General features: G+C 37.8%; 1 protein-coding gene across 6 annotated transcripts in view; it reads left to right on the forward strand.

Annotated features, from left to right (window-relative positions):
* camk2d1 (calcium/calmodulin-dependent protein kinase (CaM kinase) II delta 1) overlaps positions 1 to 22,240 on the forward strand; it is a 76,654-nt gene that overhangs the window by 26,433 nt on the left and 27,981 nt on the right. For all 6 annotated transcript variants that reach the window (XM_026937309.3, XM_026937308.3, XM_026937311.3 and 3 more), the window contains exons 3-4: positions 16,506 to 16,565; positions 19,464 to 19,518. In XM_026937309.3, coding sequence (XP_026793110.1) covers positions 16,506 to 16,565; positions 19,464 to 19,518 — 115 coding nt within the window. The remainder of the gene's footprint in view (positions 1 to 16,505; positions 16,566 to 19,463; positions 19,519 to 22,240) is intronic.

Raw genomic sequence — 22,240 nt, forward strand, 5'->3', positions numbered from 1 at the left:
TATCTACTAACTAAGGATGTAACCAATTATGAACACATGTCTACCTCTCGGTTTTTTGTCCAGTGTTTTCCAGTGTTCCTGGGGGCATAGTGTTAGGGTACAAATTTAATTTAAAAAAAATACAAACAAAAAAAAAGGCACAAACAAATGAATGAACTAATGAACAAAAAAACTCGCATACTTGCATTCTTATGTATTTGCTTAGTACTTACTTATTTATTACTTACTTACTTATAATTTTCATACTTTCTTACTGCTTATGTACTTATTATATATTCACTTTTTACTTATGCACTTACATACATAGTTACCTACTTACTTACTTACTTACTTACTTACTTACAGCTTTAAATCTGCATACATATACGAATATTTGGAGCCCAAAACAGATACAGTTAGACTCATTGTGTTGCACCCATACTACCAACACCTCCTCTTGACTGTACCACACTGCAAACTTCTCCAGAAAGTAGTCATGTCTGTCTTTCATATTAACAGTCCACCATTTCATTTGGTTTTTACTTGTGTGAGAAATCCTGCAAGAACGTGCAAACTCATTTGGGGCTTCAGGCAGCCCAAGCAAAACCTCCACTGCTGTCTGACTAATGACACCAGAACATCTGGTGCTGGTCTGGCTGCCTCAGAGATGGCTTCTACCCCCAGTCTGTGTATTTTCCTTTGTGTGCTTATAACTTTTTGCCATCTACTGAACGGTCTTTGCTTCATAGTCTTTAACTGAATGTTTTGAAGTTTCTCAGCATTATCTTGTTCCTGTCTGTAGAATCTGGGTGTTCAAAGGGTGTTGTTAGTTTGCTCCATTGGGATACTAATCCCTGAGTCAGATTACTCTCTTCTCTTACTGTATGCGTATATTTATGAAATGTCAGATTTCTCATGTGGACCTTGAAGTCAGAAATCCTTACTCTGTAGGTACTATCTGGTTAAATCTCTTAACAAAGCTTTGGAGCCATACACACCAGGATGACTCCAGCAAACCAGCCTCAAACATCTAAAATACAGCACACACCCACACACACTACTGGTCACCAAGTTTACCCTTGTCCCAGTTTGAACCAAGCATGCAATACTATTGCTTTATGAACAATTTGGCTGGTACCACAACTGTGTGGTATTTGTGAGTCAGACTGCCAACGCAAGTGTAAACGTGCCCTCCACTTTAACCCCCCTCCAGCTTTCCTTTTTAGTACACTCTTCAGATCTCTCTGGCTTTCTCTGTGCACACGCACACACACACACACCAACAGTCATATGCACTCCCACCCTCCTACGTCCCCACTTAAGCGCACACACACCGCTACACCTCCGCTCTCTGGAAATCCCTTTAGAAAACAGTTATCCTTGTGTACACACATACTGTCCATATTGATTCCACATCTGGCCTTCCTCCTCTGTGAACACACACACAGTCTGGTCCCTAATGGAGATGTCTGTAAACTCTGTAGTCTGTTTGCCAAGTCTGTAATCACTCTTAATGAAAGCTTAGTTTGTACGAAGATATCTGAGATAATAATGATATATAATAATAACATAATGGTACAGATAATTTAATATCTGATTATCAAATACTCAGTTAACATCGTAATACAAAAGAAAGCTAGGTGAGTTAGTAAGCTGCAGGGGTGTTTGTTTATTTTGACATTTCTCCTAATTTTGCTATGTGGGAATTGGAACTGCATTTAGAAGGAACTGGTGAGGAACAAGAGCTGAATAAAATATGAAAGCCTTCGATTCAAATTGCAGCACTGGGAAGACAAAGATTGCATTGCAGCACTGTTAATAAGCATAACTAAAGGTAATGGTCTTCATCACAGTTCCTCAGAGGTGTATTTATTAATTTGGTCATGGAGCTGGAATTCCATTGTGTGTATTTAACAGCCCTCTGTTTTCCATTTCCATGGAGTTAATGATGACAAATGTGTTTCCAAGTTCATTCTGTGTAACTTTGCCCAGAAACACATCACACCATCCACGACTCTTGTGAAGGTTTTCTTGCACATTTAGTCCCCCACTCCCTACTGATCCCCTCCCCATCCACCTTTTCCCATGTACATACCAGACAGCAGGAAAGGCAGGTGTAGACTTGTGTGGAATCCAGGTGCAGTTGTCAAAAATACAGGATATTATAGAAACGTACATTTCTGTGCTGTGCTTTATTCTTGACTTTGAGCCACAATGCATCGGACACTTCTGTTCGAAGTAGACATACAAGTTAACAAAGAGCTGTTGTGGAGCTGACAGTGATGCAGGATGAATGAAATTTCCACCAACTGACTCTAATTGTAAGGTTCTAGCAAGAACAATGAGAGCCCCATGAAGGTAGAAGCAAGTGAACAAGTGTTTGCAAGTGCAAAATTGCTAATTTCTTTCATGTCTTTCAAGCCAGGAGTGCGATTCAGCCGACTCAGAGTCTCTAATTATCTAATTAAGAGTTAGGTTTATTTGTTAGAACAGGAAAAAAATGAGCTGTGCAGTACTGATGGAATTCCTCAGCCCTGATTGTACAATTATGTTGGCAGCTTGAAATTTAATATCATTACACAATCACTGAAAGGGTTAGAATCTAACTATGTACCATGTATACTAATAGAATCTAACTACAAACTCCATGCATTCGTCTTAAACCTGGTTAGGGTCATAGTGGATCTGGAACCTATCCTGGGAACACTGAGCATGAGACAGGAATATACCCTTGACAGAACGGCAGTCCATTTCAGGGCACCATGAGCACACATTCAAACCCAGGGCCAGTTTAGAGTCACCAGTTCACCTACTGACATATTTCTGGGAGGTGAGAGGAAACAGGAGAACCCAGATGAAACCCACATTGACATGGAGAAGGAAAAAAAAATGCAAAATTTAGAACATACAGTAACTTGACCTCAAGCTCAAACCGTGGACTAGCTATATACTCCAAACACTATTTATACAGAAAAGTATGGTATGTTTCGAAACAAATAACATCATGATAAACATTCTCTAAAATATAACATTCATCGTCCATTTTTAAAACACCGTTTCCTCTCTCTCACATACACACCCATAACCCAACACTGGAGTGGGTGAGGAATCGAGCACTCGCTCGTCTCACAGCTGGACTTCGTAAACATGTCAGGATACACACACACCCCGACACCGGGATACACACAGACGTGTATATATACAGAGAGAGAGGTAGGGGGATGAAAAGGAGACTTTTGGTATCCGTAGTGGAATAATCCTACGCCGTTGCTATAGTGACTGTCAGATGGTCCTTTGAGCCATGACATCATCCCACCTTCTAACAAGCAAACACACTCAAATCTGTGTTTTCTCTGCATGCATTTGAATGCTTGCTCTGATTAATCATGTTTAGATTAAACATGAATGACTAGGAATGGGAAAAATAAAGGGATTATTTTATATCTTGATTCTCTGTCAAGATTCAGCACCATGGCACAAAATGTGACTGGCTTATACATAGCGTTAAAAAGCCAGCATTGCAAGGAGGCAGTGACATACTTTTATCAGAAACTTTAATCTTTTAGGTTTGTTTTTATTTATTTACCCATACACAACTCGTATTGCTCAGGATTCATGTAAAAATCTACCATCTTGAGCAGCTGTGTAAAATCTAACTTTACCCCTGACCCCTGACCCCCAACACAGTGTAACATGGTGTTATAGAATCTGTGTAGTACACAATATGTCTGATGAAACGATATTTGAGATTCAATTACAGAAACAGCATGACCCTGAGTGCCTGTTCGAAAATGTTCTGCTTTCATATGCCAACTGTATATACTTTGTTCAACATTTATACATTTAAACCTAGAAAAGTATGCTAGAGATGATGTGCTTTTTTTTTAACCTTCCTTTCTACTTTGGCCAAAAGGTACATACTTGTTCTGACTTGTTTTTACTTGTTAGGCAACTAACAGTAGAACATGGGATGGAATGTTGAACGTTTCAGTTTGATTTTTTTTTCTTCTTCAAATAGATAAATATTCTAAAAATGTTAATAGTATTTGAACACTGAAATTCCTTCTGACAGCCCTCATGGAAAGACAAGCTCAAGCCTAGTGCTTTTCATGACAAAGGAAAATGATCATAATATGCTAGTGGACACGTTCTAATGTAGGTTTTAAAAATAGAAGGCATAAAGAATTGTTTACTATTAATGTCATGGCTCACTAACTGGAAATCAAATCACGAGATCCCTAGAGATTTGCACTTCTCAGATTGAGAAGAGTGAAATAACTGATGATAAGAAGTCTGGATGTGGTTTTCATATATTTCTTTTAAACACCTAGTAAATCTGTGCAGAAATGTTATAATTGATTCATTAGATGAATCTTTTCTGTGGCATTATTTGGGCATATGTTTAGTTGATTGGCCATCTGAATATGGGACATCTAGTGAGATCATTCCAAAATGTGTGATTATATGACGTGCATTCATTTGCTTATACTGTAAAATGAATATTACTGCATCTCAGGTGTGTGGGAAATCTTACTTTCATTCCAGACAAAAACCATGAGGGATGGACATTTCATAAATCCGTTAAGTAGCCCACCTGGCAAATTAAAGCCCCACTGTGCTGCCCAGTTTGGAGGCCCAATTAATTATGCTAAAAAGTGGTGACTAATGTAATTGAACTCAAAGATATTACAAGCAAATTATGTGCATTAATATGGACTATGGAAAATGAGTGACTACTTGAATCCCTGGGAAGATTGGACTTATGTAACCAAAGTCTTTATCCTCTACAGATAATGTCTCTGGAGATGAAGCTTTATGCCCTTGACAAAAAGGCAGAACATTTTTTTGGATAACATTAGGGCTATAAGCTGTGGTGTTCCCTCATTGCACAAAAAAAATGTTATTTGAGTCTGACTAGCATCTTCATCTTTGCTTGATGAATTTTTTAGATGCGAGTAGTGTGTATAGTGCTAGCGTTAGCGTTATGTAACAGTTTTTGTGCTTCACTGTTCTGTATTTTGCTCAGTTTAGTCACTGTTTCTGCAATCCTTAGTATTTCTGATTCTGGAAATATTGTCTAACATCTATTAAAAAGACTTGGAAAAGAGCGGCCCATGCCACAGCATTGAGAAGCTCTGCACTACTGAGAATTACTCTATATGGCCAAAAGTATGTGGACACTTGACCATCACACACATATGTGGTTCTTCCCCAAACTGTTGCCACAAAGTTGGAAGCACACAATTGTATAGAATGTCTTAGTTTGGTGTAGCATTACAATTTCCTTTCACTGGAACTAAGGGGCCCAAACCTGTTCCAGCATGACACTGCCCCTGTGAGGTCTATGAAGACATGATAAGGTTGATGTGGAAGAACTTGAGTGGCCTGCACAGAGCCCTGACTTCAACCACACTGAACACCTTTGGGATGAACTGGAACAAACTGCACCCCAGGCCTCCTCACCCGACATCACTGCCTGACCTCGCTAATGCTCTTGTGGCCAAATGAGCACAAATCCCCACAGTCATGCTCCAAAATCTAGTGGAAAGCCTTCCCAGAAGAATGGAGGTTATTATAACACTGAAGGGTTACTAAATCTGGAATGGGATGTTCAACAAGCACATATGAATGTGATGGTCAGGTGTCCACAAACAGTGTTTGTGTTCCTTCAAATCTCTCAAATTACAGATCTGAAAGTGCCACAATAATTTATCCAAAGAGTATGAATTTAAATAATAAATCTATCTTACAGATCCTGCTTAAATAGTTGGGAACAATAGTGTTACATCTTTAAATTATGATAATTGTACACTGTTCATATCCTCTAACTATGCTGTCTGTCGACACTGTGGGGAAAAAATGCATCTACAGTATACAGGAATGACAGGCTTAAATGAACCAGGCTTAAATGTACATTATGAATATTTGTGATGCAGCTAAAGCTGGATTTACACTGCTTTTGTTTGTCACAGACAAAATCACATATCGTATAAGAATTCTTTGGTCGTGAGTTGAGATCATAGGTCTTAGAAGACACAATGAAAGGCACACACCGGTGGCTAATTTAGTGCCACTGCACTAAATCCAAGTTCTTGTAGAATCAGAAGTTTTAAAATGAAAATCTAAGTGTGACTAGCACATGGTGAAACATAAACGAAACATGGGATTTAAAATAAGAGCGGTTTGTTGAATCGTGGCAGCAGAGAGAATGTCTCTTTGATTTCTCATCAGAGTTCTACCACAACAGACAAAAAGATGACGCAACATGGAAAGAAATAGCGGGAGAATTACTGCTTCCTGTTTCCTTATTACATAAAGCACATGTTGAATTTGCATTCATGTTGTCCTCATGTTTTCCCTAGCCAGGAACAGCGCCTCCTCTTTGCCTGTTAAAAAACGTTTAGTCACTGTTACCCTAAGAACCTGTTTCTGTGTACATGAGTCCATTTTCTGCATAAGCTAACATTGCACTGAAAGATGATGTAAGCAGAACGTAGTAATCGTTAATCACAGGCCTATCGTTAGAGGATATTCATCATATAGAATTCAGCCAAGGTTTTATTGGGATCATCTCATATAATGTGACATATAGTCATTTTATAAGACTGCTGAGATCACGTAGTGTGAAACTGGTTTAAGAGAAACAGTCTAAGGCTGTTGCAGCCATGCAGAGAAATATTCTGCTTAGTGGGGAAAACTGCTATTTATACATTGCAAATGATTGCAAACAACACTGCTGTATATATATGATGAATCTCTGAATAATGATTACCATTAAGTGATTTTATAAACAGACATTGCATAAATATTTATCAGGACTACTGATATGGCTCCTGGGTATGAAAATGTTTGTAAGGAAATTGTGTAGTTCTCCCCCGCCCTTTACTTTTTCGTTTTGTTCTTGTGTGTAACCTGCATCATCAGGCTTTTGAAATGAATTTGTTTATTGGTGGGGAAAACAATGCTTTGTGTGAGTCTGGAGCTCATTTGCATAGGCTTGGTGCTATCAGATGAGGATTTGCATATTCAGATGTGGGGGAGGTAGCCAAAATTAGAGCAGTTTAAAAAAAAAAAACTCTTAATAAAACCCACAGAAAAATGAAGGGGACTCGGCAGAATTGTAGCACCTCAGAGAGTCTCTGTAGACAGCATTAATCATGAGCCTGAGAGAGAGAGAGAGAGAGAGAGAGAGAGAGAGAGACCGGAAACAGAGAAGTGGATTAATGCTGCATTCTACACAAGTACATAAGATTCAGAGACAAAATCAGACAGAAATAAGGATGACTGAGATCGAAGGATAAATAATGGAGATTTCATAACTCGTAAGAAACCAGATTTTAATCAAAGGGTTCGTTCAGGAAATGGCAAGCATCCATCATCCTGTACAAAGAGTAAGACAATGAAGGACCTGTGTTATAAAAAATTTACTTTTTTAAGCAAGGGCTTAGGAATGTCTGCAGGGGGTGAAATAGATATGTGTGTGTACACATCATGCTCTTTAATAGGTCTTGGGTTTGATCACTGCTGCAGTAATTCGATCATGTGTTTCACGGGTTTCTCTCATTCTTTCTGGAGCGCCACTGACTGAGCAACTGCCTGTGGTCTGTTTGTGTGTGTCAGCTAACAGCAGGAGGTCTTTTCCTATTTATCATCATGCTGAGTGTTTTGCACACTTTTTTTCGTGTCTTACTTGCCCAGGCAGTTAGCCTCATTTCCATAGAGACACATACATATCTAATATTTCTGTCTAATATTTCTGGAGCATGATTAAAAGCTCCTATCAGTTTACAGTTCATTATTCATTAGCGAGCCCACAGGGAAAGTGAACGCTCCAGTATATACTTGCCCAGTTCGGTGTTTTTATATAGGCGACTCGTATGGAGTCACAGTTATGAGGTTACAACTTTGTGTGAAAGGAGCACAGGGGAAATATCAACAGGAGTTCGCCCTGGGAACCCAGACAATAAGGAAGTAGAATTATTTCATGGCATTCATAATGAGGGCTTAATAGTATTTAAATTATTTCCTCTTTCCCTTTCCCTCAAACTTCAGAGTTCAAAGTCATGTGATGTATATCAAGTATTAGCTGAAACCGTACTGAATATCATCCTTAAAATTGATTCTGTACAATATTTCTTGACAAGGAATTATCCCACAGTTACTTTATATATCGGGTATAGGTCATTATTCATTATTTAAGCTCCAGTGTACTTGCCCAGTTTCATGTTTTTGTTGCCCAGACTAGGCTAACCTAACGTAATGCAATAACATATGGAGAGCTAGCTATTGAGTTAAGTGTATTAATACAGATTAAGGCAAACAAACAAGTGTATGAATTCCCGGGGAGGGGATGACTGTGTAGCCATAGTCTCTATACTCTTCTGATAAAGCACATCATGTTTGCACCCTCGACAAAAAGTGATCGTCACCCAGTTATTGTCAGATTTTTCAGCCATGGTGTTTTCTCTTCGCATCTTTTGACATGTTTAGAATGAGGTGACTGCGTGTAGGAAGTGGGCCAGTAATATTTGATCTGCAATTTTTGCGCAGCTGATTTTTCTGCCTGGCTAATCTCTTTTGTGTGTCTGTGTGTGTCTGTGTGTGTATTCTGATGCCACACAGTCCTATTAATAGAAACTTGTACACGTACACGTAAACACGCACACATTGCTCTTTTTATTCTTTATTCATCACTTACCATTTTTTGATTTTTTCTTTCCTCTTTTCACTGTTCATTTTCCTATCATGCAAAAATACACCTGTTCCTTTTTCTACTCAATACAAAAAATTTTGCTCCTTGTGCATACTTACACGTTGTATTGCAATGCTAATTGAATAAATGAATGATCTTGAACTACCTTGAGAGAATTTCAGGAGAATTATGAAACTTCTTTTTTTCATTCATTGCATTGATGCATGACATTTAAAGCTCCACACCATAAAGATTAATCAAACATTGTTTTTTCGTGTCGTGTCTGTGTGTGTTTTTTGTCTTACAATTATCATGCCAATTTGAGAGCTGACTCAGAAGCTCTCCTCAGGAATGCTTACGGGACCAAACATGTCAAGCCACTGTGTACTGAGTATAGAAAAATCCACCTGAATCTGTCTCGGTGAAAGCAGTCCAAGAGAAAATTCCTCCTATTATATCTGGAAAAGCATAGCTTTTTGTTCTTTGAGATCTATATGAAGGAGCTATTGAGAGTTTTTGTGTTTTGCAGGTAATCCCTATTAAATCCATTATTACAAACAAGGAAAGGATATGGTAGTCTCTTTCCATTTTTCAAGAAGGGTCTCTGCCTAGAGGAAGCCATCCACCAAAACTCTGTGACTGGTTGAAGAAGGAATTAGTCAGAAAAGTGGCCAAGGCAAAGTTTAACATGATGCTACCACCACCATGCTTCACTATGCGGATGGTAGTTTAAGGTTGATGATCAGAGTATTGTTTCTGCCAAGCATAGTGTTTTGTGCCAAGTTCAGTTTTGATCTCATCAGACCAGAGAACTTTTTTCCGCATGTTTGCTGAGTCTCCAAGATGTTTTGGGCAAACTCCAGGTTGGATTTCTTATGGCTAACCACTCTTCAATAAAGCCCAGCTTTGTAGAGTGTCTGGCTTATATGGCTGTTTTCATAGCACCTTGGTCTTCATGATGTGTGTTCTCTAACAAACTCTTGAGATCATGTTGCAATCTAATTGCACACACATCGATTAATTATTTATATATATATATATATATATATATATATATATATATATATATATATATATATATATATATATATTTTATATATATATATATATTTTATTTTATTTATATCTTTTATGGCTCTTCTGAACTGTTTCAGTGTATGAAATATGCTATATAAGTAAAGAACATTTATATAGCTAGTAATTATGGTTAGTAATTTAGTAATTTAATAATTGAAACTGAATTTTGAGTCTAATTTGAGAGCAGATCACGTCTCACTTTTGACTGCTCCTCTCTTAACAAATGGGTGAACTGCATCAATAGTCATACAGCTGTTGGTGTGTACACACACAAACACACACACACACACACACACACACACACAGACCATGCCTGAATGAGTTTGCAGAATGATGAATGGCACATTGCCATGGAAACATTTGTCTATTTATAGTTCCTGTCAGAGTACAGTAATGATTGAAATCATTACCATATTCATGAACGCACATCACCTTTTTAGGTCTTCTGATCTTCAGTGTCCGCCTTTAATTCTGCTCCTCCTGTAGTTAAGACGGCCTACATCAGGAATAGTTTCCCTCCTTCTTTCTTTCTTCCCTCCAGGCTAAGAGAGACAATCTTCATGGGAATGGCCACATTTATAGACCTTAATCTAGATAATCTTTAATATGATTTTTAATGAGGGAGACTCCTAGTTTCTGTGTGTTTTTCCGTTTTTAAATGGCTGCCTGTCCCTTTTTCAGCAAGGTATTTTTTTCTCTGCTTGAGTTGGAGATAATAATGAGGTTTATGGCATAGAAAAGTGGTGGTGTGTGGGAGAACAGGAATATGTGTTTTTGTCCTGTATTGTAATATAATTATATTTAGACAGCCCTGGGATTAGTGATTTTTTTCCCATGGAAATCCATTCTTTTGTATCACTTACACTACCTGTCATAAATTAGGGGATTTCTAGCCTTTCACAATGGCTTTAATAAATTGTCTTTGTCTGTTTGCGATAACATGGCATATAATAAATTACCCAGGTTGGGAATAAGTATCGCACTTGTAAGTATTTACAGTAAATAAACAAAAAACAAACAAAAAAACATAGCAGCTATAGCACCTACCTTTACAGTTTATTCAATTAATGTAGTATTTGTCGTCAATATACTCAATTAAGGTACTATAAGTGTTGAAATTATTACAGAAAGGCATTCTTAAAAGCCTGGTAGAGGTTAGAAAGAAGATAATATCCAACCATGGTCAACTTAAAGGGACCACCAGTAAAGAGCTTGCTATTTCTGTGACCAGTGTTGCCGTTTTAAAGCCCATGGGATTGTAGCCAACATTGGGAAATTGACCCAAGATTGAAGAAAATAATTCTTTGAATGGTGGTGGGGAAAAAAGCACAGTTTCAGTCATTCTGCTTGTCGTTGTCTGAAGGAACTTGGGCTCCATGATAAGAGACCCAGGAGGATCTTACTTTTAAGAGAGAAACAAAAAAGGGCCTGACTGGAATTTGAAAAATGTATGTTGATAAGCTACAGCCATTCTTGGCAAAAAAAAAAGAACAACTCCCCAAATCGTTCACAGAAAGGAACACTATCATTACGTCAAACATTGAGGAGGCTCACTGATATTTTCGGATTGCATTGCTGCCTCAGGCGTTAAGTGTCTTAACTCTGTGTTTTGGAGCGAAGCGTACAGCCCTGTGTCAGAAAGATGTGTCTTAGTCACAGGCCATGGGTGTTCCAGCAGGATGATGACTCAAAACATACCTTTTAAAAGCAACCAAGAATGGTTGAGAAGAAAACATGGACTGTTCTGAAGTGGCCTGCTAAGAGTTCTGTACTGACTCCAAGTGAACATGTGTGGAATAGCTGAAATTTGCAGAAAATTGGAGCTGTTTGTTCAAGAAGAGTGGGCTAAGCTACTGGTCGAGAAGTGTAGGAATCTTACTTAGAGCTACAGAAAGCACTTGACTGCAGTTATTGCCTCCAAAGCCTGTATTTTTCTCTGTGCCATTTTCATTTATTTAGTTAAGTCAGAAATCAAAAGCAAAGCTTCTGTTCTATTAAATGTGAAATTAAAAAAATGGTGGATGCCAAATACTTTTGTCAGTTTTTACTTAGTTCAGAGAAAATGAGTTTTTTTAATTAATGGGAAGTGTAGCAAAACCTTTGTCTGTATAACATTTATATGCAGTTCTTTTTCTGGCTTTCAAGCAGTTTACACAGCAATTTAAAAAACTAAAATTTTTAAGTGCTGAGCAAGTCATCATACGTTTTTTTAAGGAACGTCTACCCAGGCAATTTACTACAGGTCACCCACACCAACACCAACTGTGAAAAGTACCTCAGATTAAATAAGGTACTAGATCTCTTAGAAGCCTGGTGTTTTGAGATATGAAGTGTAGCAATATATAATGCAGTCTGTAGTACTGACGCTTGAGTGTAAGTACAAGATGAATATTTTTTGTGCTCTAGGAATATGGATTTTTCACTGCTTGTGATTTACCGTAAAATCATATACAGAAATAAACCATCACCCATAACCCATAGCCTAAAAAAATGAACATTTGCACCATTTCAGGTTTAAGGAGAATAGGGTAGGGCGTAATACTACTACTACTACTACTACTACTACTAATAATAATAATAATAATAATAATAATAATAATAATAATAAGCTGTGAAGTCAGGAACTGCTTGCTGGCAGTGGCAATCACAAAAACTGGTGGATGGTGGATTTTTTGGTGATTATGCAATAATGGGAAGTAAAAATTAAAAAACATGAGTGCATATTCGATCTAATCCTTAAAGATTGTTTGTCTAATGTCCACATGGTCTAACATGTACCATGTCACACTTCGTTAAAGGCCTATTAATAATTTTAGGTTAAAAAAAAAAAAATTCATTTTCTTTCACCATTTTCTACTGAAATTATTTTGATGTATCTCTTATAAATATAGTGTATTGTTAACTGATGTTAACTATATACTTGTCTAGTGTTAGCTAAGCCAAACATACATTGAACATACCTTGATAGATTTTACACCTGGGGCTTCCAGGTGGTGTTTGTTAATATTGGAGTTAAAAACACCTGTGCAAATCTTTTCAGGTTAATGTGTCATTTTGTTCATCTTACATTTTATTAGGGAGATTGCTCTTTGGGCGTATTTTGGAGTGATAACTTGTACTAGTATGCTGCAGTGTTAAATTTCGGAGTTCCTGCGCAAAATGCCTAATTATTGACAGGTCTGGTAAACATCACTGGACATCATGGCAGTGAAAGGTAGTATAGTGAATATTAAATTGTTATATCATATAAGCCTATAGGTCTATTGTATATTTTAGCAGTTCCATATAATAAGCCATTTAAACTAATATATAAGCTATATATATATATAAATATATATATATATTATATATTATGTACAGATCTGTTTTCAGCCCTACTTACCCCTATATGTTTAGTTAGAGCGGAAGTGAAAGAGGGGCTCCATTTATGAATGTATGCTTCATTTTTGTTTTTAATACAGAATTCTGATAGATAACTCTTTCTACCAGAGCAGTGTTATCGGTGTGTGTGTGTGTGTGTGTGTGTGTGTGTGTGTGTTGTGTTTGTATGGGTGTTACTGTTCAGTTTACAATAGAGTCTTTACATTGTTTGTATTGTAGGTGTACAGGCGCCGTGTTGCTCGTTGACGAGGCCCGTGTGACACGATTGAAAATAGCCGCTCCATTTCCCGCATTCTCTCTCCGTCATTTGGGATATTTGTGAACTGGGTCACTTTTAATATGTGGAAGATCTAGATCTCAATGATGCTCATGGAGTCAGTAACAACTACTGAGAATAATGATGTGCCAACACTTAGCGCGATCAAGACATAATTATCAAAGTTGATATTCTCTAAGGCATCAAAGCATTGGTGTGAAAGGATGTACTCTAAGCAGATGCACTTGCAACAAATAAACTTTAATTGCTGAAATCGCTCTTGGTCACCAATTCACTATTCACCATATCATCGCTGTCTCACAAACAATCCCAATATTAAAAATGACCTGGTGAGCTGACGTCGCAAGAATACAGAAGTATTATAACCGATTTTCTGTTTTAAATACACTATTAACGTGTACCTATTGGCTTAACTTATTACATTTTTTCTTATATTCATTACCAGACATTGGTATTCATCTTGACAAGTACATTACAAGCTGAAAGAAATAGCTATGCATTGTGTTTTTAGTGTGTATAAGCTATATTTTAGTATAAGATGTATAGAAATTACAGTGCATTATGGGTCGTAATATAGTGGATTATACAGAACATATTGTATAAGGATATATATATAATATAATGTATACTGACAATGATACAAAGTGGATGGTACTCAGTAGTGCACTATATGGTAAACAGGGTACAAATGCAGACATAGCAGCGGACTTGTTCATTGTCCTTCTGCAGTTTCTCTTACGCTAGGGCTTAATGTTCATGTTAAGTGCAATAGCGTGCAGTAAGGGTGAGAGATCTGAACATGGACAAGTGTGTGTAATCCGGTTATGTCACAGATTACCCATCATCCCTTGTGAGGACAAATAAGATGACTTGGGCCAGCTGCACTGAAGTGGTTCACACAGGATTATGACTGTTGAAGCGGATGTGATTGGGTAGAATACATAGTGTTGTGAATCACATTTGATTCCATTGGTCAGGATTCTGGTTGAGGAAGGGAACTGGAAGAGTAATACCTCTGGGAGGAATTTTGATTGGCTAAGGAAGTGTGGAGGTAAAACCTCACTGGTGTTTTACGCAGTACTCTAAATACTGTGATTATAATCTGGATTATGGGACTCCAGAGTTTAAGGTTCCCATCTGTGGCCTTCCTCTCTCTCCTGTGAGAGTGACAGTAGGCCTGGAAATGGAAATAGTGCCCAACTTCCTAGTCCCCAAAAACATTATAGTGAAGTATGGCTGTTCTATACCTACTCGGCAACATTACTCAGTTATTTTCTCCACTGTGCTTTTGACCGTGATAAATAGTGCAAAATAGTGCAAAATAGTGCACTCTATAGTGAATAGGGTGTGGCTTTGTGCACACTTTCAGGCACAACCTGTAGGCCCTTGTTTTTTTTTTTTTTTTTTTTTTTTGAAAATAGGGGTAGGAATTATGCAAGGACTAAATAGGAGGAAAACTGGATAAAACAAATTTGGATTTTGCTATTAAACTATTTTAACTGAATACTCACTGGATTAGGGATGTAACCGAATATGGTCTTTGGAGGAGGGACATTTGTGTTGGTGTTTTTTTTTTTTATTTTTTTTATAAAGAAACTTGCCAAAAAGGATCACAGGGCATCTGGTTGAGTCTTAGGAGTTTGCATCAGGACTGGAATCTTGTGGGACACAGCAAAAAGCCACACAATTGTGGTTTTTCTCACGACACAGGAAGCTCACAAGATGAACTTAAACTTTGTTTAGACTTTGTGCAAAATAAGTAAATTTGTTAGAACATATCGTGGACAAAACAAAAATAACAACTGCTCAAGTGGGATTAAAAAACACTCCTGCCCACTTTTCGCGAGTGACGTAGCTGAGATTGAGGAGCAGTCACTTTGAGTTTATACCCAAATACACATTCAAATATTTGCAGAAGTAACAAATACAGATAGTGACATTGTGCTACACCCCTTGTTACACCATTGTATCCCCAATGAATATTTGCTCTGTTTGCATTCTGTATATTTCTTTCTCTAACCTTGTGTCTACAACCCATGATTCCATGTTGGACACTTTCTCTCTGAAGCTGAAAGTAATTTTCTTCACCACTCCCTCGCTCCTCAAATTTCCGCCAGTCAATATATGACTCAGCTCACATCAAGCAGCTGAAATAGTTATTAAACTTTACTAAATGGAACAAGTAAAGGATCCAGTGAGTTCATTTGGAAGGCAGTCACAGCGATCATGCTGTGGAAACTATTCGTGCTCTGTTGTAGAATCCATTTGAAGTGCTGTAGTTAGTTTGTCTAACCTTGTGCTTATATATTTAATATGGACATTCATAACATATAATGAGACCTTTAAACTGATTCTGGCTTTGTAGAATAATAAAAATATTCCTAATAAAATCAGGGAAAGACCTTTTTTTGGGAAACATCTCCATGGCCTGTGACTAAGAACCGCTGCTTTAGGGTAGATCTGTAGGGCAAACTAAGGTACTGTTTCTATTGTAAGACAGATATTGTCCTTGTTTTCCTGCAAAGTCTGAGAGAAAGAAGAAAATGTGCCTCCCTTTTTCATGTCCTGAATTGTTTGGGCTAGGTTCAGGTGTTTTTTTTTTTTTTTTGTGGTTTTTCAGATGTAGGAAAATTTGCCTGAAACCTGGCAACCCTGGTTAATTATGTTAGCTCTACTGTGTATGTCTCACACACTGAAAACACACCGGCTGTACTGAAAATAGTTGAACAAAAGTGCATCTAAAACTGCTCAAAATGAGCTTTTTTTTTTGGCTTTGGCAAAACCCTCACTGGGGCCTGTGGAACCTCACTGGGGTCTGTGGAACCTCACTGGGGCCTGTGGGACCTCACTGGGGTCTGTGGAACCTCACTGGGGCCTGTGGGACCTCACTGGGGTCTGTGGGACCTCACTGGGGTCTGTGGGACCTCACTGGGGCCTGTGTGTTGGGACTTGCTCATCAAGGGCGCTGTTACAATCAAGAAAGAATGCAAAATAGTATGCATGGTAATAGTGTCATGTTAAAGTGACTTGTCATGTTTACAGTGTATTTAACATATAACATTTTTGGCTTATTTTAATGTGCTGTTTCTATTTTCATAGATCACCAGAAGTTGGAACGTGAGGCTCGCATTTGTCGTCTGCTTAAACACCCCAACATTGGTGAGTGCCATCGTACACAGAATAAATTTACATGCAAACGTTCAAATCCAGCTCAGGGTAAAATGCGTTTACCCTTTTCTTCATTTTCCACTGAAAATGGACATGTTGGCTGGAAGCATAAAAAATGTCACTGCACATACTCTTGATAAACTACATCAACAGATTTTAACCTCTTTATTAAAAGCTCAAGAATAAATTTCCTTTTACTGAAGAGGTGTAAATATGGTATCAAAGCATCGATGAGTAAGATAGACACAGTATCCCTCCTCACACACAGTTGCTCGGCGTAATGAAGCCTGTTGAGAATACCATGTTTTACACTATTCAAAGGTTTTTTACCTTACAAGAAAAGAAATCTAAAGGTGGCACTGATTAATGCTTTAATATGGTTTTTCATTGTCGGAGTAGTAACAGTGTACAGTCAGTTGTTTTGAGTAAAAGAACACGTTAGACAGAAGTCATGCCTGGGAATATTGTTTTGTGGGTTGATCAATATTAGGCAGTCTGTAATTCTAGATTTATTGGAGGAAAAACTGAAGGCTTTACTGAGGTTATTTATTATTGCCTTGCTCTCGTTTGACATTTTTATGAGATTATATATGTATATATATTTTCCATGTTTCACTCCACACCACATATACCTGTAATGAATTTGAATCAGGCCTAGACCAGACAGGATAATGTTCTACATCCTACCTCGGGATGTTTTATGTAAAATGAGTCTCACTAGTTCCACATTAAGCTTTGCAATCTCGAGCCAAATGATTTTCTATTATAGTTGCTATTAAAATCATTCATACTTTACAACATTACAGCAGTGTCTATTCTCACATCGAGTCTCCCAAATTATAGTGGTTGCTCCCTTTTTTTTCCTTATAACAGTTGCTAGGAAAGCCTGTCTCCCACAGTTTCTATGGAAACAAGAGAGAGACATGGTGAATCACTGCTGAGAGGAAATGCCTGAGAAATTGAGACTAAGGGGATTCCTCTTCCACTTTCTTGGTTTCTCTGGCTTGCTTTGTACACTCCTATCAAAAGTCAAACCACATACATACTTTTCAACATACATATTGTTGAAAAGGGTTGGGTGAAATTATAAGAAAGACACTTGTCTTACCTGTATTTTGCATACAGTGGGTTCATGAAGTATTCAGACCCCTTCATTTTTTCCACATTTAACTGTATTATATATTTAATTTAAAATGGATTGAATTACTTTTTCTTGGGCATTAATCTACACATAATAATACATATTGACAACATGAACATGTTTTTAGAAATTATTGCAAATGTTATAAAAACAAAAAAATGAAATCCTTCATTTAGTATTCAGACCCATGGCTAAGACACTCCAAATTGAGCTCAGGTGCATCATGTTTGCTTTGATTGTGTCTATAGAACACAATTGAATTTCTGTGGCTAATAAAATTGATTGGACATGACTTAGAAAGGAACACACCTGTGTGTATAAGGTCCCGCAATTTGCATGTCAGACCAAAACCAAGCCATGGAGTCCAAGGAACTCTCCATAGAATTCTGTAATCAAATTGTGTCAAGACATAGATCTGGGTATAGATATAAATCCATTTCTATAGCTTTGAATGTTCCCATGAGCACAATCAGTGCCATCAGTGTGAAACGGAGGAACTCTATAGAGATCTGGCCAAAGTCAGTAACTGGGCAAGAAGGGCTTTGGTCGGGGAGGTGACCAAGAACCTAGTAGAACTCTAGCAGAGCTTTAGAAGTCCCCTGCTGAGATAGGAGAACTTGATGGAAGGACAACCATCTCAGAAATACTTTATTAATCTAGAGGGACTAGATGGAAGCCACTTCAGAGTAAAAGGTGTATAAAGGACTCTATCAGTATGGTGAAGCATGATGGTGGCAGCATAATTCTATGGGAGTGCTTCTCAGAATGTATCTGCTGAATGCAGCCAAATGTAGAGAGGTCCTTGAAGAAAACCTGCTCCAGAGTGCACACGACCTCTGACTGGGGCGATGGTTCACCTTTCAACACAAAGACAAACCAAAGCATATGGCTAAGATAATGCTGTTGTGGCTTCAGCACAAGTCTCTGAATGTCCATAGACTGAGACCTAAAAATGGCAGTTCTCAGAACCTCCCCATCCAGTCTGAGTGTGAGAGGATCTGCCAGGAAGAATGGGAGAAACTCTTCAAATCCTGGTGTGCAAAGCTTGAAGAGACTTACCCAGGAAGACTCTAAGCTGTAATTGCTGCCTAAGGTGCTTCTTCAAATTACTGAATAAAAGGTCAGAATACTTATCTAAGTGAGACATTTCAGTTTTTGATTTTTAATAAAGTTGCAAAAAAAAATTTAAAAAACTTGTCACTTTGTCATTATGAGTTATTGTGTTTAGACTGATGGCCAAAAGAAGTAAATGTAATCTTTAATTTAAATCTCTAACACAATAAAGTGTGTAAAAACTGAAGGAGTCTGAATACTTTTCAAAGCCACTGCATATTATAAATCTATATAAATGCTATTTTTATGGTTACTTGTGGTTATTTATGGTTTACTTTTGTTTTGATAAGAGACAAATGATGTTTGGACATCAGGCTTGTATAAAAAGTGATATATTTGAGATATGTAGAGGTTTGTGTCAGTACATAATAAAGATGTATGTGTTTATTTAGGCTTAAAGGGGTTTGTAGATGGAATATAGACAGATCTGTGTATAGTGTGGGAATTGAAATTGGTCTAATGGATGAGATCTTCTCTTGTAGACATCTGTCTATAGCACACTCTCTTTCTCACACATGCATTCATGCACGTACACAGTGAGACTAAATGAATTGGAAAGTGGGTGCGTCTGTATCCTGTGTTAAATCTAATCAGCCATCTCTTTACATCTCTTTCGATCCCTCTGCCCCTTACAGTGAGACTCCATGACAGCATATCCGAAGAGGGATTCCACTACCTCGTCTTTGATTTGTAAGTAACTGTGTGCATGTGTGTGTGTACGTGCTTATCTTGGTGGCCAATAAGGGTGAAAATACACCACACTGGCATGCAATTCAGGGTCAGCTCCTCCCGTTATCAAATATAACCAGAATTGAGGGTCTGGCAGCCTGCTAATGAGCACTGTTGGCAGTCTGGATGAACCCACACTAATTGGCTGCATTGTGTGTGTGTGTGTGTGTGTGTGTGTGTGTGTGTGTGTGTGTGTGTGTGTGTTCCAGCTGAGATGTAACAAGAGATAACTAAGCAGCTAATCAAATCCCTTTTTTGACATCCTTTCACCTGAAACTGGTTGGGACCAGTGAAAAACACTTCCTTATTTATTTAGTTAAGTTCAACACAAAACATCAGATTTATGGCATAGGAACGTGGAAAAAAGTATGGAAATTACAAAAAATATTAAGTATGTTGTAAGTATGGGATTTAGTACTGAAACTCGTGAATGCTTTTGATATGGGAAGGCAAACACACCATGCGGTCATTATTCAAGTGGTTAGAGTCTTGAGAATGCTGTTGCTAAGTGACTGGAACATATGGACACATTCTAAAGACTACAGCTAATAGTTTATGTTGCTAGGACGTTGCGGTTAAGTCTTTTCTAAGACGATGTAAAAGCACATTGTCAACTTACAATTTTACAACTTACAGCGAGCTGTGTAATGTGAGAAACATCACAGCTTATCTAGGGTGTTACAATTTGAAATTTTCACTAGTCTAAAAATATCATGGTTTCGTGGTATCACTGTAGTAACCCGAATGTTGTGCGTTTTGACATGCTTTTCTGCTTGCCACAGTCAACGATAAGTAATTGTCTGATCATACACCGTGACTAACCATGTAGCCATGACACTGTATCAGCCTTACTCTCAGCTCACATGAAATCTACTCATAAACATGTTGAACACACACCTTCATTTGAATGTATCATAAGACCTAAGATACAAAGGTTCTAAATCTATTGTCTTTGAACAATATTTTCTGCCCTAATGCAGCCTCTGTAATGCATATCTAATGCACATTTAATGTTTTGCCATTTCATGATGCATGCAATGACCTTTAAAAGCAAGAATGATGTACACTGAAGCATTAAGTGTAAGAACAGATGTAGCTCTTAAGTGTTAACTTGGAGAATTGAGTTTTAACTGTTTCTGAGTATATCTATAGAATATCTACACTTTTTTTCCCTTCATTCTACCTTATGTAAAGCTGGTTTAGTTTTTTTCTAATGCTGACTGGTGCTGCTAAACAAATATCTAATTGTGCTCAAAGAGCAAAAGATCATATTGACTAGAGACTTGCATATTGACAAGGAGTCAATTGACTTGCTTCACAGTGTGACAATCCAAATGCCACCAAATGTTTTGCCCTTTACTGAATCTGTATATCGATATTCCCTCCATAAGAGCACTTTTTTCCATCAGTCCTTCTCCTCTTTCAGACAGTCTGTCTTTGTCTGTGCCTCTCACTCGTACCATCACAATCTTATCTTGATTGTTTCTTATATTGTGACTAGAATTATTTAGACCTTTTTTAACTGTTTGCTTTCACTGCCTTAAAAAAGAGTAATTTAGCCAATTAGGCTGTTTTCAGTTCTGCTTTTTAGTTTGAGTACATACATTCAGTTAAGCATATAAAACCTCTTTGTTGCCATTCAGTGTGTCTCAGTGGTCTCACTCGAATAGACCATATGCTTGTACAAAGAATGAACTTTGCACAAATTGTAACTGAATAACTTTTAGACTAATAATTGTGCTGTTAGGAAGCACAAACAAGCAGAGATGCAGGTCTTTGATGGGCCTTGCACTATGGAAACGACTTCCAGTATAGCAAAGACTACCCAGGTCAATATATACACTATATACTATACATGCACCCCTATGTATACACTAACTATTTATCCACCAAAGCATTCTTAGCAAGTGTGCTACACAGGTCTGTTGTTTGTGCTGGAAGCATGCTAGAGTATTATTAATGTCTCTTATTTTCCCTGAACCACAGAATGAGGTTTTAGTACAGGCCATGTATATACTGTATACAATGGAGGGGATCCTGTAATGTGTTAGCTATATCTAGCTTTTTCATAATTCACTTCAGGTCACCAATATTGGACAAGAAAATGAGTAGAATATAATCTGTTTCATATAATGTCTGTGGGATTAAGGTAGCATTTCAATTAAAAAAAATCATAACAAAATACATTAAAATACCAATCATTAGTTTGGGATATGTGTAATTTGCTTTTTACCATAAAATGTCAGGAAGATGGCTGCAGGGTGAAGAGAAATGACTGTGTTAAATTTTAGGTCTGTCAGCTATACTTGGCCAAGACCAAACAGGGGAACTGTTCTGAAATGTTGCTATATTACAGAAACATATGTTTTACCTGTTGTTTCCTTTTAAGCACCTCTGGCTTACCCATCACAAAAGGGATAAAACCTACACTGGCACAACAGGTGGCATTGGTGGCTCACAGCTCCAGGGTCCATGGTTTGTTTCTGAGCTCGGGTTGTTGTCTATGTGGAGCTGTGCATGTTCTCCCCCATGTCCGTGTGGGTTTCCTCTGGGTTCTCCAGTTACTTCCCACCTCCCAAAAAAAAAAACATGCTAGTAGATGGATTTTACACTTTGAGTGTGTGAAAGGTTGTAAATGGTGCCCTGTGATGGACTCGTGTCCCATCCAGGGTGTATTTCCGCC

The sequence above is a fragment of the Pangasianodon hypophthalmus genome, chromosome 4 (genome assembly GCF_027358585.1).
Source record: "Pangasianodon hypophthalmus isolate fPanHyp1 chromosome 4, fPanHyp1.pri, whole genome shotgun sequence".
Classification (NCBI taxonomy): domain Eukaryota; kingdom Metazoa; phylum Chordata; class Actinopteri; order Siluriformes; family Pangasiidae; genus Pangasianodon; species Pangasianodon hypophthalmus.